Source organism: Phalangium opilio, unplaced genomic scaffold (assembly GCF_054372755.1).
Source record: "Phalangium opilio isolate 3A_F unplaced genomic scaffold, DU_Popi_V2 ptg000246l_1, whole genome shotgun sequence".
Taxonomy (NCBI): domain Eukaryota; kingdom Metazoa; phylum Arthropoda; class Arachnida; order Opiliones; family Phalangiidae; genus Phalangium; species Phalangium opilio.
The window spans coordinates 6,692,529-6,705,036 of NW_028324225.1; the positions used below are offsets into that span (position 1 = coordinate 6,692,529).

The 12,508-nt window shown below is 39.6% G+C and overlaps 1 protein-coding gene across 1 annotated transcript; it reads left to right on the plus strand.

Annotated features, from left to right (window-relative positions):
• Positions 1-8,181: 8,181 nt before the first annotated feature.
• On the plus strand, positions 8,182-8,772 carry LOC149612315 (sorting nexin-16-like). The gene is made up of 4 exons (XM_089858580.1): positions 8,182-8,360; positions 8,461-8,530; positions 8,603-8,721; positions 8,757-8,772. The coding sequence occupies exons 1-4, from the start codon at positions 8,335-8,337 to the stop codon at positions 8,770-8,772; spliced, it is 231 nt and encodes a 76-aa protein (XP_089714706.1). The 5' UTR covers positions 8,182-8,334.
• Positions 8,773-12,508: the final 3,736 nt, after the last annotated feature.

The window sequence follows — 12,508 nt, forward strand, 5'->3', positions numbered from 1 at the left end:
TCTTTGGAAGTTTTTTAAATACGATGAACTAACGCAAAATGTTAGACAAGCCAACGACCAAAGTTACGGCGACATTCTAAGCAGAGTTAGAATTGGAAATATTTCCGAAGCTGATGTTGCGACCTTAGGAACTAGATTGGTTGAGGGAGGTCAAAACATCGAGGTGGCTATGGACCTTTTCATTAAGCTGTCCAATGAAGGGTTTCACCCAATTTTTTTGATGCCTAAATTAGCCATGTGCGTAAAATTCAACTTTGATATGCTGCGAAAAAACGGCGAGAAAGTTGAAGTCATTCGTTGTCAGAATAGACTCGCTGACTATGGGGAAAAAATTAATAAAAACCTTCTCAGGAGACTGCAAGGGCTAGAAAACGAACCGTCCAAAACAGGCGGTTTGGAGAGCGAGTTAGCTCTTTGCGTTGGCTGCCGAATAATGGTCAGAAGGAATATCAGTTTTGAAAAAGGCGTTGTAAATGGTACGATGGGTTTCGTAACTGGATTCAAGAAGGACGAACAAGGAAACGTTACTGGTATTTTTCTCAGAGTAGATCGCGAACCGAATAACGATGACGCTAACACTGACTTTTTAGTTGAGAAAATTTGCGTCAAATTTTTGCTCATGGCAAACATTTACGTTAAACGCTCCCAGTTTCCCGTCATCCTGGCGTACGCTATTACGATACACAAAAGCCAAGGCATGAGTTTAAAATGCACCATTATGGATTTGGGTCCGAATTTACTCGGAACTGGCATGGCGTACGTGGCTTTATCGAGAGTGACGTCCTTAGCCGGACTCCATCTATTACAGTTCGATCCGACTAAAATTAAGGCGGATGGACGAGCCATAATGGAATATAACAGGCTTCGCAAAAATTATAGGCCAGATCTGCCTCTTTTGGAAATAACGGAGTCGAAAGAAAGTAAAGGTGGGAAAAGAAGTGCGCCTACACTATCTAAAAGCCTTTTAGAAGGCGAGGAAGTGAGATGTGAAGAAACACCGAAGAAGAAAAGGAAAGCCCAACAGAGTTTGGATAGTTTTCCCTTGAAAAGTTTAGCTAACGATGATCAAGTAACGTGCTATTCTAATAGCGTTTTGCAACTACTCTTATTAGTGCCAGAATTAAGAGAATTGGTTAAATCTTACAATGGATCATTCGTTGATAAACCAGTTTTACGGTGCCTTCATAACACGATAAACGACATCGAGAGTTCTCAGGGAAGTTTCAGTCGTAAAGGGTTGGAACTGAGAATGGCTGTCGGAAATCATTTTACGCAAAACGATCAACAAGACGCCAGTGAATTTTTGATGGTCCTCTTGACGACACTAAGTCAAGAAATGGAAGCCGATTACTCTAAGGCTCTAAATGATCTTTTTTGGTCGAAGTCGCGAAACATTGCCAAATGCCCCAAATTTCAAGTTGAGCAAAATTCTGAAAATATTGTTGAAAGCAACATTTTCAATCTTCCACTAGAAAACCGAGATAAAATTGATTGGAAATCTATTGAAAAAAGGATGAGATTAACAGAGGTGTCATGTCTATTTTGTAACAACCCAAAAATACAAGAGCGCGATGTATTGATATCCAGCGGAAAGTACGCTTTTTTGTGTCTTCTCCGTGTCGATTACAAAGATGGTCATACAATTAAGATTTCGACCAAAATATCAAGTTTTGAAAATGAAAATGTCATTTTGAGCAAAGATGCTTTTTAAAACTAAAGGGGTAATTATTCATAAAGGTCAATCGTTGGCCGAGGGACATTATTTGAGCTTTGTGAGAAAAGGCAAATGTCTTGGCCTCCAGTGATGTGGATTGTATTTGCGTTTGTGAAACCTGGGCTTTAGAAACCCGAGATGATGCAACTTTCAATTTACCTAACTAGTCTATACCGTAAGGATCGTCTCACCCGTACTGGGGGTGGAATCATGATGTTTTTTAAAAGTTCCCATACATGCCATGAAGTCCCTTTAACTATACAATACCCAGAATCCCTTTGGGTTGAACTTAAAACGTCTACTTCCGGCACATGGGCCACCTAGGGTTGTGTATGTCGGCCCCCTAATACACCTCGGGATCAAACTGAAACTCTCTTTGCCGACTTAGAAAGTATTGCCGCCTCTAAACTGAATTAAATTATTACCGGTGATTTTAACCTTCCGCACATTGACTGGGATACCCTATCTACCCTGAAACATGCCTCCCCTCAATGCTCAATTTACTAACCTTCTCACTAACTCGGCGCTAACGCAACATTTACGTTTTCCCACACGTATTCGGTCCTCCGCTTCAATACTCTTGATCTGGTTGCAATTATTCCGCAACTAAACGATCTCCCACCCCTTGGTGATAGTTATAATCTGGTTATACGCACCTCCTTTCCCTTACAGTGCTCAACTATACCTGGGCAATACTTTCGTCTCGACTACGACTATACCCGAGCGGATTACTCTGCCCTCAATCGTCTTCTAAGGGACGAAGATTGGTCACCTATGGATTGTTTACCTGGAACAGTCTTGGCTGTACTTTAAAGATTATCTTGTTCATAGTATTAACATTCCCGTTGCACTGTATTGCGCACCTGTGTTTTATCGTTGAAGTATCACTTAAAGTTAGGAATACTGAAGGCTTCAACTGCTTAAAGCTGAAGTCGAGGGTCGTTCTCAAAAGAAATTGTGATGAACACTGCCTCAGAAACAAGTTCCAAATTAGTCCAGGAAGAAGAAAATGAGTAGAAACCAGAGGAACTAGGTATAGTTTTACCAGAATATTTAAAGTCTTTGCTTTTTCAAATGGAGCAATTAACCCCTGACGAAAATTCTCTCGTAACAATTAAAACCCTATCTAGGGTTATGATTGGTGGCTACATTGTGAAGATTGCCGAAGACAATAGAGTGCCTGGATTTTTTAGATAAACTAATTCAACCAACCTAAAATACGCCTTTATCAACCCTTATTTAGTCCCAGGATAGGGAGGGTTGAAATATTCATCAAGGCTTCTTATAGCCTATCTTGCGATTATAAGAGTTCATTCAATGGTCACTGAAGTTGTTTCCTCGAAAAATGCTCTTAAGTTACATCAATACAATTTATCCCCATGTTGCAAAGCCCTTACAATGGAAATGTGAAAATAGTGCATTATTAAAAAAATTATTAGCAAAATTCCTACGGCCGCTGTTAAAGGGACTCTAAACCGGTCGGCGGACCGTTGAATGTTATTAAAAAAGTCCTTCGATCTTTCTTTTGACGTCAGCTGCTGACGTAAAACGCTTCAAAAAGGAATAATTTCTTGCTAGTAAAGTGGTTTCTCACATACGGCCAATCTCTCCTGTGATTGGTTGTTAGCCCCCTTTCTATTCTCTCTATTGGAATAGCCTGTCCAGTCCGCCCTCCAGTCGTGTTTCGTAGCAAAGTCTTGGTGAAATCATTAAAATGGAGACTGTTGCCGTGGTTAATAACCCAAAGCCAAAGGAGTGGCGCGTTGTTAAACCAAAGCCGATTATACAAACAGCAAAGGTAATTATTTAAAAACAATTGTTTAATTTAGGCGTACAACTTTAATTTGCGCCTAGATTATGAAGATGCCCATCCCTTTCTTTGTGAAACTTTTGATGGAGATTTTGGAAAACAATGCGTTGAAAGATATTTCAAATATGGCAGACCAGGATAACCCCGAAAGACCATTATCATAAATGAATGATATGATGATATTGATACCTTGGACAATGTAATCATTCCATGAACACCTCCGCCTGATTGTCCGTTAGCGCCACCTGATCAAGGAGAAAGCCCTAGTTGGTGCAAATGTAGGAATTGTACCGAAATGCCTACCCCCTATAGAAAGGGTATGCTGTGCGTCTAGACAAAAGTTGACTTAGAAAAATTACCCATTCAGATAATTTACTAATTACCTAAATTATTTTAGGGGACTTGGTTGTATTACATTACCTCCTGTCCGATTTGAGAAACTTATTCTCGATCGAGAAGCCCTCCATATCCAAATGGAATTATTATGCGGCTGGGGAAATATACGGTATGAAGCTGAACTCAATACACGCTATCGCTTCGCTGCTTACGCAGCTTTTAGTTCTTGGCACAATGGTCCCTTAGGAAGAGGGAACGGGAAAGTTGTCCCATCCTGTGCCGTTAATAAAATTAGAAATAGGTATCCTAGCGAGTATGGTATGTATAAAGGATTTGGACTTGCAGATAGACCTGGTGGGAGTGTAGGTAAAGGTGTGGGAGGGTTGGTAGAGGTAGGGGACGAGGGACTCCTGGTGTGTAAGTTTTGTAATTCTCCGTTACTGCCAGGTTTTTCAAAACTGTTTTATTAAAACAAAACGTTGGGAAAAAAACATTAACTGTTGGTCATTTCTTCCACTATTTCGCTACGTTCCTCTTCAATTTCATCTAAATCTTCAGAAATGAAGGCAAATCTTGTAAAGCTCCGTTACTGCCATGTTTTTTTAAATTTATTTTATTGAATTAAAAATTGCTAATTTCTTCCATAATTTGGCTACGCTCCGCTTCAATTTCTTTAAACTCTAACTCTTCAGAAATGAAGGCAAATCATGCCCTAAACGGTGGTATAAATGACGTATCTATCAGAAATTTAGTTTGTGAGAAATTAATTATTTTAGGTTTGTTGTACGCTAATGTTATTTCTATGGGCGTACACAAAAGTCAAAAAGTCATTTTTCTCGAAAATGGCTCGGTGTATTTTTATCATAATTTGATAAAATATACTACCAATAATGTCCTAAACGGTGGTATAAATGACGTATCTATCAGAAATTTAGTTTGTGAGAAATTAATTATTTTAGTTTTGTTATACGCTAATGTTCCCAGGTAGCAATTCACCATGTAAATTGCGTGTATTTTGAGTGTTCTTAGTGTATATAACGTGTTTGGGTTTTTCATAAGTGTATATAACGTGTTTGGGTTTTTCATAAGTGTATATAACGTGTTTGGGTTTTTCATAAGTGTATATAACGTGTTTGGGTTTTTCATAAGTGTAAAACACGTGGAGTATACGTTGAATATATCACGTTAATAGAGCAGATGATTTAGGGCGTGTAAAACACGTGGGGAATAGGTTGAAACTATCACGTTAATTGTGGAGTATATTTAGACGTGTAAAACACGTGGAGTTTTGGTTGAACACATCACGTTAATTTGGTGGCGATGTAAAGCGTGTACAACACGTGGAGTATAGCTTGAAAATATCACGTTAATAGAGCTGATGATTTAGGACGTGTAAAACACGTAAGGAATAGCTTGAAACTATCACGTTAATTGTGGAGTATATTTAGGCATGTAAAACACGTGGAGTATACGTTGAATATATCACGTTAATAGAGCTGATGATTTAGGACGTGTAAAACAAGTGGAGTATATGTGGATAATATCACGTTAATTGTGGTGCTGATTTTGGGAGTGTAAAACACGTGGGGAATAGGTTGAAACTATCACGTTAATTGTGGAGTATATTTAGACGTGTAAAACACGTGGAGTATAGGTTGAAAATATCACGTTAATAGAGCTGATGATTTAGGACGTGTAAAACACGTGGGGAATAGCTTGAAACTATCACGTTAATTGTGGTGTATATTTAGACATGTAAAACACGTGGAGTTTTGGTTGAACTCATCACGTTAATTTGGTGGGGATTTAAAGCGTTTAATACACGTGGAGAATTGGTGGAAAATATCACACTAAGTTTGGTGGTGATTTAGGCCGTGTAATACATGTGAACATGAAGTTGAATTTAACAGTTACTCAAAATGCCTAAATCACGTCACAATGAGGTTGAAAAGAACAACATATTGTTTAACTTTAAATTTATAGTAAATCAAATTTCCACACATACAATTGTATTAATATAATTTTTAGAAAGATAAGCACAGGTGATATGTATGGGTACAAATAAATAAGTGATTATTGTATAGACTTCATCGTTGTTAAGACCGCCCGTCATTCACAGCTAATTGTTGAAGCCCAAATTTTCTTTCTCCAATATGGCAATGACACCTACCATCTAGTACCGTTTTCTATTGACATTTTCCTTGGAGTAATATTTAAGGATTAAAAATTAACGTTGCCTTATAAGTGCTTTAAAATACAGCTACGCCTCCTTCAGTATAGTGCTCCTAAAAATAGTTAGGGTGTTCGGCCGTTCGCTTTTTTAAATCTTTCATTTTAAAAAATATTAGACCTCCTTATCTATCGCAATGTTTTAACCATTTGGTTTTCGGTCGGCTAGCTGGAGGTTAGTTTCCAGCTTTGCGTTTAAAATTTAACATGGATATATTTTGGATTTCAACATATAACAGCAAGTTAAAGGTTTCTGTGCCACTCATTTTCACGCATTTGAAGTTAATCTTATGATATTTATTAGTAACAACAACGTGATCTTCACTGTTGGTTAACGTGAATAAGACGGTGCTTAGAGATGAAATGGTATGGGTATTTTACACGTTGATCATTAGGTTTACCGTACACCGCTTTTAGACGTGTAAATCACGGGTTTTGGGTACCTGAGAATCGTTGGGTACACGTTCTATCCACGTAAATTGCACGTTACGAACACTAAATTACCTTACATTATTTTCACGTTAATTTAAGTGCAAATATTGTTTACATATTTAATAAAAATAACGTGATTCTCTCTATTTGTTAACGTGAATAAGACGGTGTTTAGAGGTGACATGGTATGGGTTTTTTACACGTTCATAATTAGGTTTACCGTACACCGCTTTTAGACGTGTAAATCACGGGTTTTTGCTACCTGGGTTATTTCTATGAGCGTACACAAAAGTCAAAAAGTCATTTTTCTCGAAAATGGCTCGGTATATTTATATCAAAATTTGATAAAATATACTACAAATCATGCCCTATACGGTGGTATAAATGACGTATCTATCAGAAATTTAGTTTGTGAGAAATTAATTTTATTAGGTTTGTAATACGTTAATGTTATTTCTATGGTCGTACACAAAAGTCAAAAAGTCATTTTTCTCGAAAATGGCTCTGTTTATATATATCAAAATTTGATAAAATATACTACCAATCATGCCCTATACGGTGGTATAAATGATGTATCAATCAGATATTTAATTCCTGAGAAATTAATTAATTTAGATTTGTTATGCTATTTCAATGGGTGTAAAAAGAAATAATTTAACTATTTCGAATCTTCATTCTCCCTTTAATTTAATTAAATTTGTCACTTTCCCTTAAAGGCATTAGGCGTATTTCTCTTTTGTTTTCAAGTGTGGGGTACGTTGAAGGTGTTTTTCACGTAATTTCAACGTGTGCTTTAGCATCTGCCACAAAGACGCAAAAGATCATCCCTGGCGTGGTTGAAAAAAATGTTTAGCATCCTACAGAAGTTTTTGCGTAGTTATTTACTTTCTAATAACGTTTTGTCCCCATTTTTCACTTAAATTGTGTGGAATCCCACGATATTTTTAGTCATCCTGGTTAACTTTAGAACTCCCTTTTGGGTTAATCATTTATTGTAACTCCCTTCCAAAAAATTTCTTTTCGGCAATAAAATTGTCCCTGATATTGTCGTCATGCTTGAGTGAATAGGATTTAAACAAAATCAAGAGAATTACTATGAATAAATATAATTATGTTATTTATTCTTCTAAGAATGTCTTAAGACTCTAGGCCTAGAATGATGCTAGGCTACCTTGAAACTTTTCTCTCCCTCAATTTTAATCTAAAACACCCATAAAAAGTACGTGTATCAAAAAGAGAAATCATTTCTGACTTCGATCTGTTTTACAAGCTAATTAGGGGAACTTGGTGTTAGAATTTTCAAGGACATCTTAACCATATCTGATTTTCAATTAAACTGAAATAATTGATTGATTATGGCAGATAATTTAATTTCATTGCGAAATTGCGGTTATTAATACCCTTATTTTAAACCGAGACAGAAACAGACCAAGATAATAAATCATTAAATACTTCAAATAATCTTAAAAATTTATAATTATGGTACACGACTTATATATTTATTTATTTCTTTTTAAGATATACAAAGTTCAAGTGGAACATTCCACCACATGTAGACGTTGGTTTGTTTTCAGACGTTACACTGATTTTGCAAGACTTAATAAAAAGTACTTAGGCTTCTACTATCTATAAATATTTAAATTTCAAAGTTATAAATAATTAAAATATTTGCTTTATTTTTGAAACGTAGCTCAAAACTTTATTCCCTAATTTAAAATTCACAATACCACCGAAAAGGTGGTTTGGTGATAATTTTGACACAGCATTTCTTGAAGATCGTGTAAACGGACTTCAATCTTTTGTAAATAGTCTAATGATGAATGAAGAAGTAATGAAAAGGTATTACATATTAATAATTAAAAAAAAATGTACTCTTTCATTTTAATTATGAGCTATTTTAATGTAGTTATTAATTTTATTTTAAATTTGTTTCGTATAGTCATCCTGTAAAGGAATTTTTTTGTATGGATGACCCACCTGGTCCTGATGATGGTTTCGAAGAAAGCAGGGTAATTAACCCTTATTTCTAATTATTTTTACCAATTATATTTAATTGAACAATTAAAACTGTCTGTTAATAGGCATTATGCGGAAGTTTAGAAGAAACCATAATTGAAATGCAGCGTATACGTAGGGAAGAAGATAAAGAGGTGGAACTTCTTAAAGGAGAAGTTTCCATGCTCAAAACTCAAATGAAAATGCTTATGAAATCACTTAGGTATGTTCAATGTTCAGTTTTTATAATTTATAATTTTATTTATAATTCTTTTTCTTCCGATGTTTTAGAATGGAATGTACAATTACGTCGTCCGTTTTGAGTCGACTTCAGAAAGCTCAAGATATAAGCGCCTCTAGAGAAAGTATTTGCAGCTCCGAAGCTTCAGGGTGTAAAGTTTTTGCGTTTATCATGTTAACGCGCCTGGGCAAGAAGAGGGTGCTCCACCTTTACCCGAAGGGTAACAAACAAAAGTATTTTAATATTTAATAGCTCTATAGCTTTGCGCGTGCTGACAATTGATATTGTATTTCAGCACGCGCATTCTTAGGATTAGGCTTAGCTAGTTTGTTGTGTAAAAGAACTATTCTGTGCATTTTACGGTTGCTGCTACCAGGTAAGTTCAATCTCTATTTAAATCAGTGTTTACTGTTATTGTCCAGTTTTGGCCACTTCATGACAAGCTCCAGTCATTTTTAGTCCTATATTTTCCTATAAAAACACATTTTTTCTCCTATAAAATCCTATGTCTTTATTTCAAAATCTAGCCAACAAGATGGATAGACTAATCTCAATGTCCGATAATTGCCCAGTTACACTACACTTTTACTACGAAGGAGGTGATTTAAGGAGGGGTGAACGAGACCACATAGAAATCAATTTAAACCGTCAAAGAGACGACCTACTGGAAGACCCTGACACAGGAGAAGAGGACAATGAACCATTCGTGGAAAGGGAAGTATTGAACAATCCTCCAGCACGAGGAAGGCGGCCTGTGGGTAGAGCTAGGGCAGCTCATCAAAATGAACCATTCGTGGAAAGGGAAATATTAAACAATCCTCCGGCACGAGGAAGGCGGCCTGTGGGTAGAGCTAGGGCAGCTCATCAAAATGAACCATTCGTGGAAAGGGAAATATTAAACAATCCTCCGGCACGAGGAAGGCGGCCTGTGGGTAGAGCTAGGGCAGCTCATCAAAATGAACCATTCGTGGAAAGGGAAATATTAAACAATCCTCCGGCACGAGGAAGGCGGCCTGTGGGTAGAGCTAGGGCAGCTCATCAAAATGAAAAATTCGTGGAAAGGGAAATATTAAACAATCCTCCGGCACGAGGAAGGCGGCCTGTGGGTAGAGCTAGGGCAGCTCATCAAAATGAACCATTCGTGGAAAGGGAAATATTAAACAATCCTCCGGCACGAGGAAGGCGGCCTGTGGGTAGAGCTAGGGCAGCTCATCAAAATGAACCATTCGTGGAAAGGGAAATATTAAACAATCCTCCGGCACGAGGAAGGCGGCCTGTGGGTAGAGCTAGGGCAGCTCATCAAAATGAACCATTCGTGGAAAGGGAAATATTAAACAATCCTCCGGCACGAGGAAGGCGGCCTGTGGGTAGAGCTAGGGCAGCTCATCAAAATGAACCATTCGTGGAAAGGGAAATATTAAACAATCCTCCGGCACGAGGAAGGCGGCCTGTGGGTAGAGCTAGGGCAGCTCATCAAAATGAACCATTCGTGGAAAGGGAAATATTAAACAATCCTCCGGCACGAGGAAGGCGGCCTGTGGGTAGAGCTAGGGCAGCTCATCAAAATGAACCATTCGTGGAAAGGGAAATATTAAACAATCCTCCGGCACGAGGAAGGCGGCCTGTGGGTAGAGCTAGGGCAGCTCATCAAAATGAACCATTCGTGGAAAGGGAAATATTAAACAATCCTCCGGCACGAGAAAGGCGGCCTGTGGGTAGAGCTAGGGCAGCTCATCAAAATGAACCATTCGTGGAAAGGGAAATATTAAACAATCCTCCGGCACGAGGAAGGCGGCCTGTGGGTAGAGCTAGGGCAGCTCATCAAAATGAACCATTCGTGGAAAGGGAAATATTAAACAATCCTCCGGCACGAGGAAGGCGGCCTGTGGGTAGAGCTAGGGCAGCTCGTCAAAATGAACCATTCGTGGAAAGGGAAATATTAAACAATCCTCCGGCACGAGGAAGGCGGCCTGTGGGTAGAGCTAGGGCAGCTCATCAAAATGAACCATTCGTGGAAAGGGAAATATAAAACAATCCTCCGGCACGAGGAAGGCGGCCTGTGGGTAGAGCTAGGGCAGCTCATCAAAATGAACCATTCGTGGAAAGGGAAATATTAAACAATCCTCCGGCACGAGGAAGGCGGCCTGTGGGTAGAGCTAGGGCAGCTCATCAAAATGAACCATTCGTGGAAAGGGAAATATTAAACAATCCTCCGGCACGAGGAAGGCGGCCTGTGGGTAGAGCTAGGGCAGCTCATCAAAATGAACCATTCGTGGAAAGGGAAATATTAAACAATCCTCCGGCACGAGGAAGGCGGCCTGTGGGTAGAGCTAGGGCAGCTCATCAAAATGAACTATTCGTGGAAAGGGAAATATTAAACAATCCTCCGGCACGAGGAAGGCGGCCTGTGGGTAGAGCTAGGGCAGCTCATCAAAATGAACCATTCGTGGAAAGGGAAATATTAAACAATCCTCCGGCACGAGGAAGGCGGCCTGTGGGTAGAGCTAGGGCAGCTCGTCAAAATGAACCATTCGTGGAAAGGGAAATATTAAACAATCCTCCGGCACGAGGAAGGCGGCCTGTGGGTAGAGCTAGGGCAGCTCATCAAAATGAACCATTCGTGGAAAGGGAAATATTAAACAATCCTCCGGCACGAGGAAGGCGGCCTGTGGGTAGAGCTAGGGCAGCTCATCAAAATGAACCATTCGTGGAAAGGGAAATATTAAACAATCCTCCGGCACGAGGAAGGCGGCCTGTGGGTAGAGCTAGGGCAGCTCATAAAATTAACCATTCGTGGAAAGGGAAATATTAAACAATCCTCCGGCACGAGGAAGGCGGCCTGTGGGTAGAGCTAGGGCAGCTCATCAAAATGAACCATTCGTGGAAAGGGAAATATTAAACAATCCTCCGGCACGAGGAAGGCGGCCTGTGGGTAGAGCTAAGGCAGCTCATCAAAATGAACCATTCGTGGAAAGGGAAAATATTAAACAATCCTCCGGCACGAGGAAGGCGGCCTGTGGGTAGAGCTAGGGCAGCTCATCAAAATGAACCATTCGTGGAAAGGGAAATATTAAACAATCCTCCGGCACGAGGAAGGCGGCCTGTGGGTAGAGCTAGGGCAGCTCATCAAAATGAACCATTCGTGGAAAGGGAAATATTAAACAATCCTCCGGCACGAGGAAGGCGGCCTGTGGGTAGAGCTAGGGCAGCTCATCAAAATGAACCATTCGTGGAAAGGGAAATATTAAACAATCCTCCGGCACGAGGAAGGCGGCCTGTGGGTAGAGCTAGGGCAGCTCATAAAATTAACCATTCGTGGAAAGGGAAATATTAAACAATCCTCCGGCACGAGGAAGGCGGCCTGTGGGTAGAGCTAGGGCAGCTCATCAAAATGAACCATTCGTGGAAAGGGAAATATTAAACAATCCTCCGGCACGAGGAAGGCGGCCTGTGGGTAGAGCTAAGGCAGCTCATCAAAATGAACCATTCGTGGAAAGGGAAAATATTAAACAATCCTCCGGCACGAGGAAGGCGGCCTGTGGGTAGAGCTAGGGCAGCTCATCAAAATGAACCATTCGTGGAAAGGGAAATATTAAACAATCCTCCGGCACGAGGAAGGCGGCCTGTGGGTAGAGCTAGGGCAGCTCATAAAATTAACCATTCGTGGAAAGGGAAATATTAAACAATCCTCCGGCACGAGGAAGGCGGCCTGTGGGTAGAGCTAGGGCAGCTCATCAAAATGAACCATTCG

Excerpts from the sequence above, each read along its gene's own strand:
- LOC149612315 (XM_089858580.1), top strand. The coding sequence starts at position 8,335 with ATGATGAATGAAGAAGTAATGAAAAG. Across the intron at positions 8,361-8,460 it reads AATGAAGAAGTAATGAAAAG|TCATCCTGTAAAGGAATTTT; the intron begins GTATTACATATT and ends TGTTTCGTATAG. Across the intron at positions 8,531-8,602 it reads ATGGTTTCGAAGAAAGCAGG|GCATTATGCGGAAGTTTAGA; the intron begins GTAATTAACCCT and ends GTCTGTTAATAG.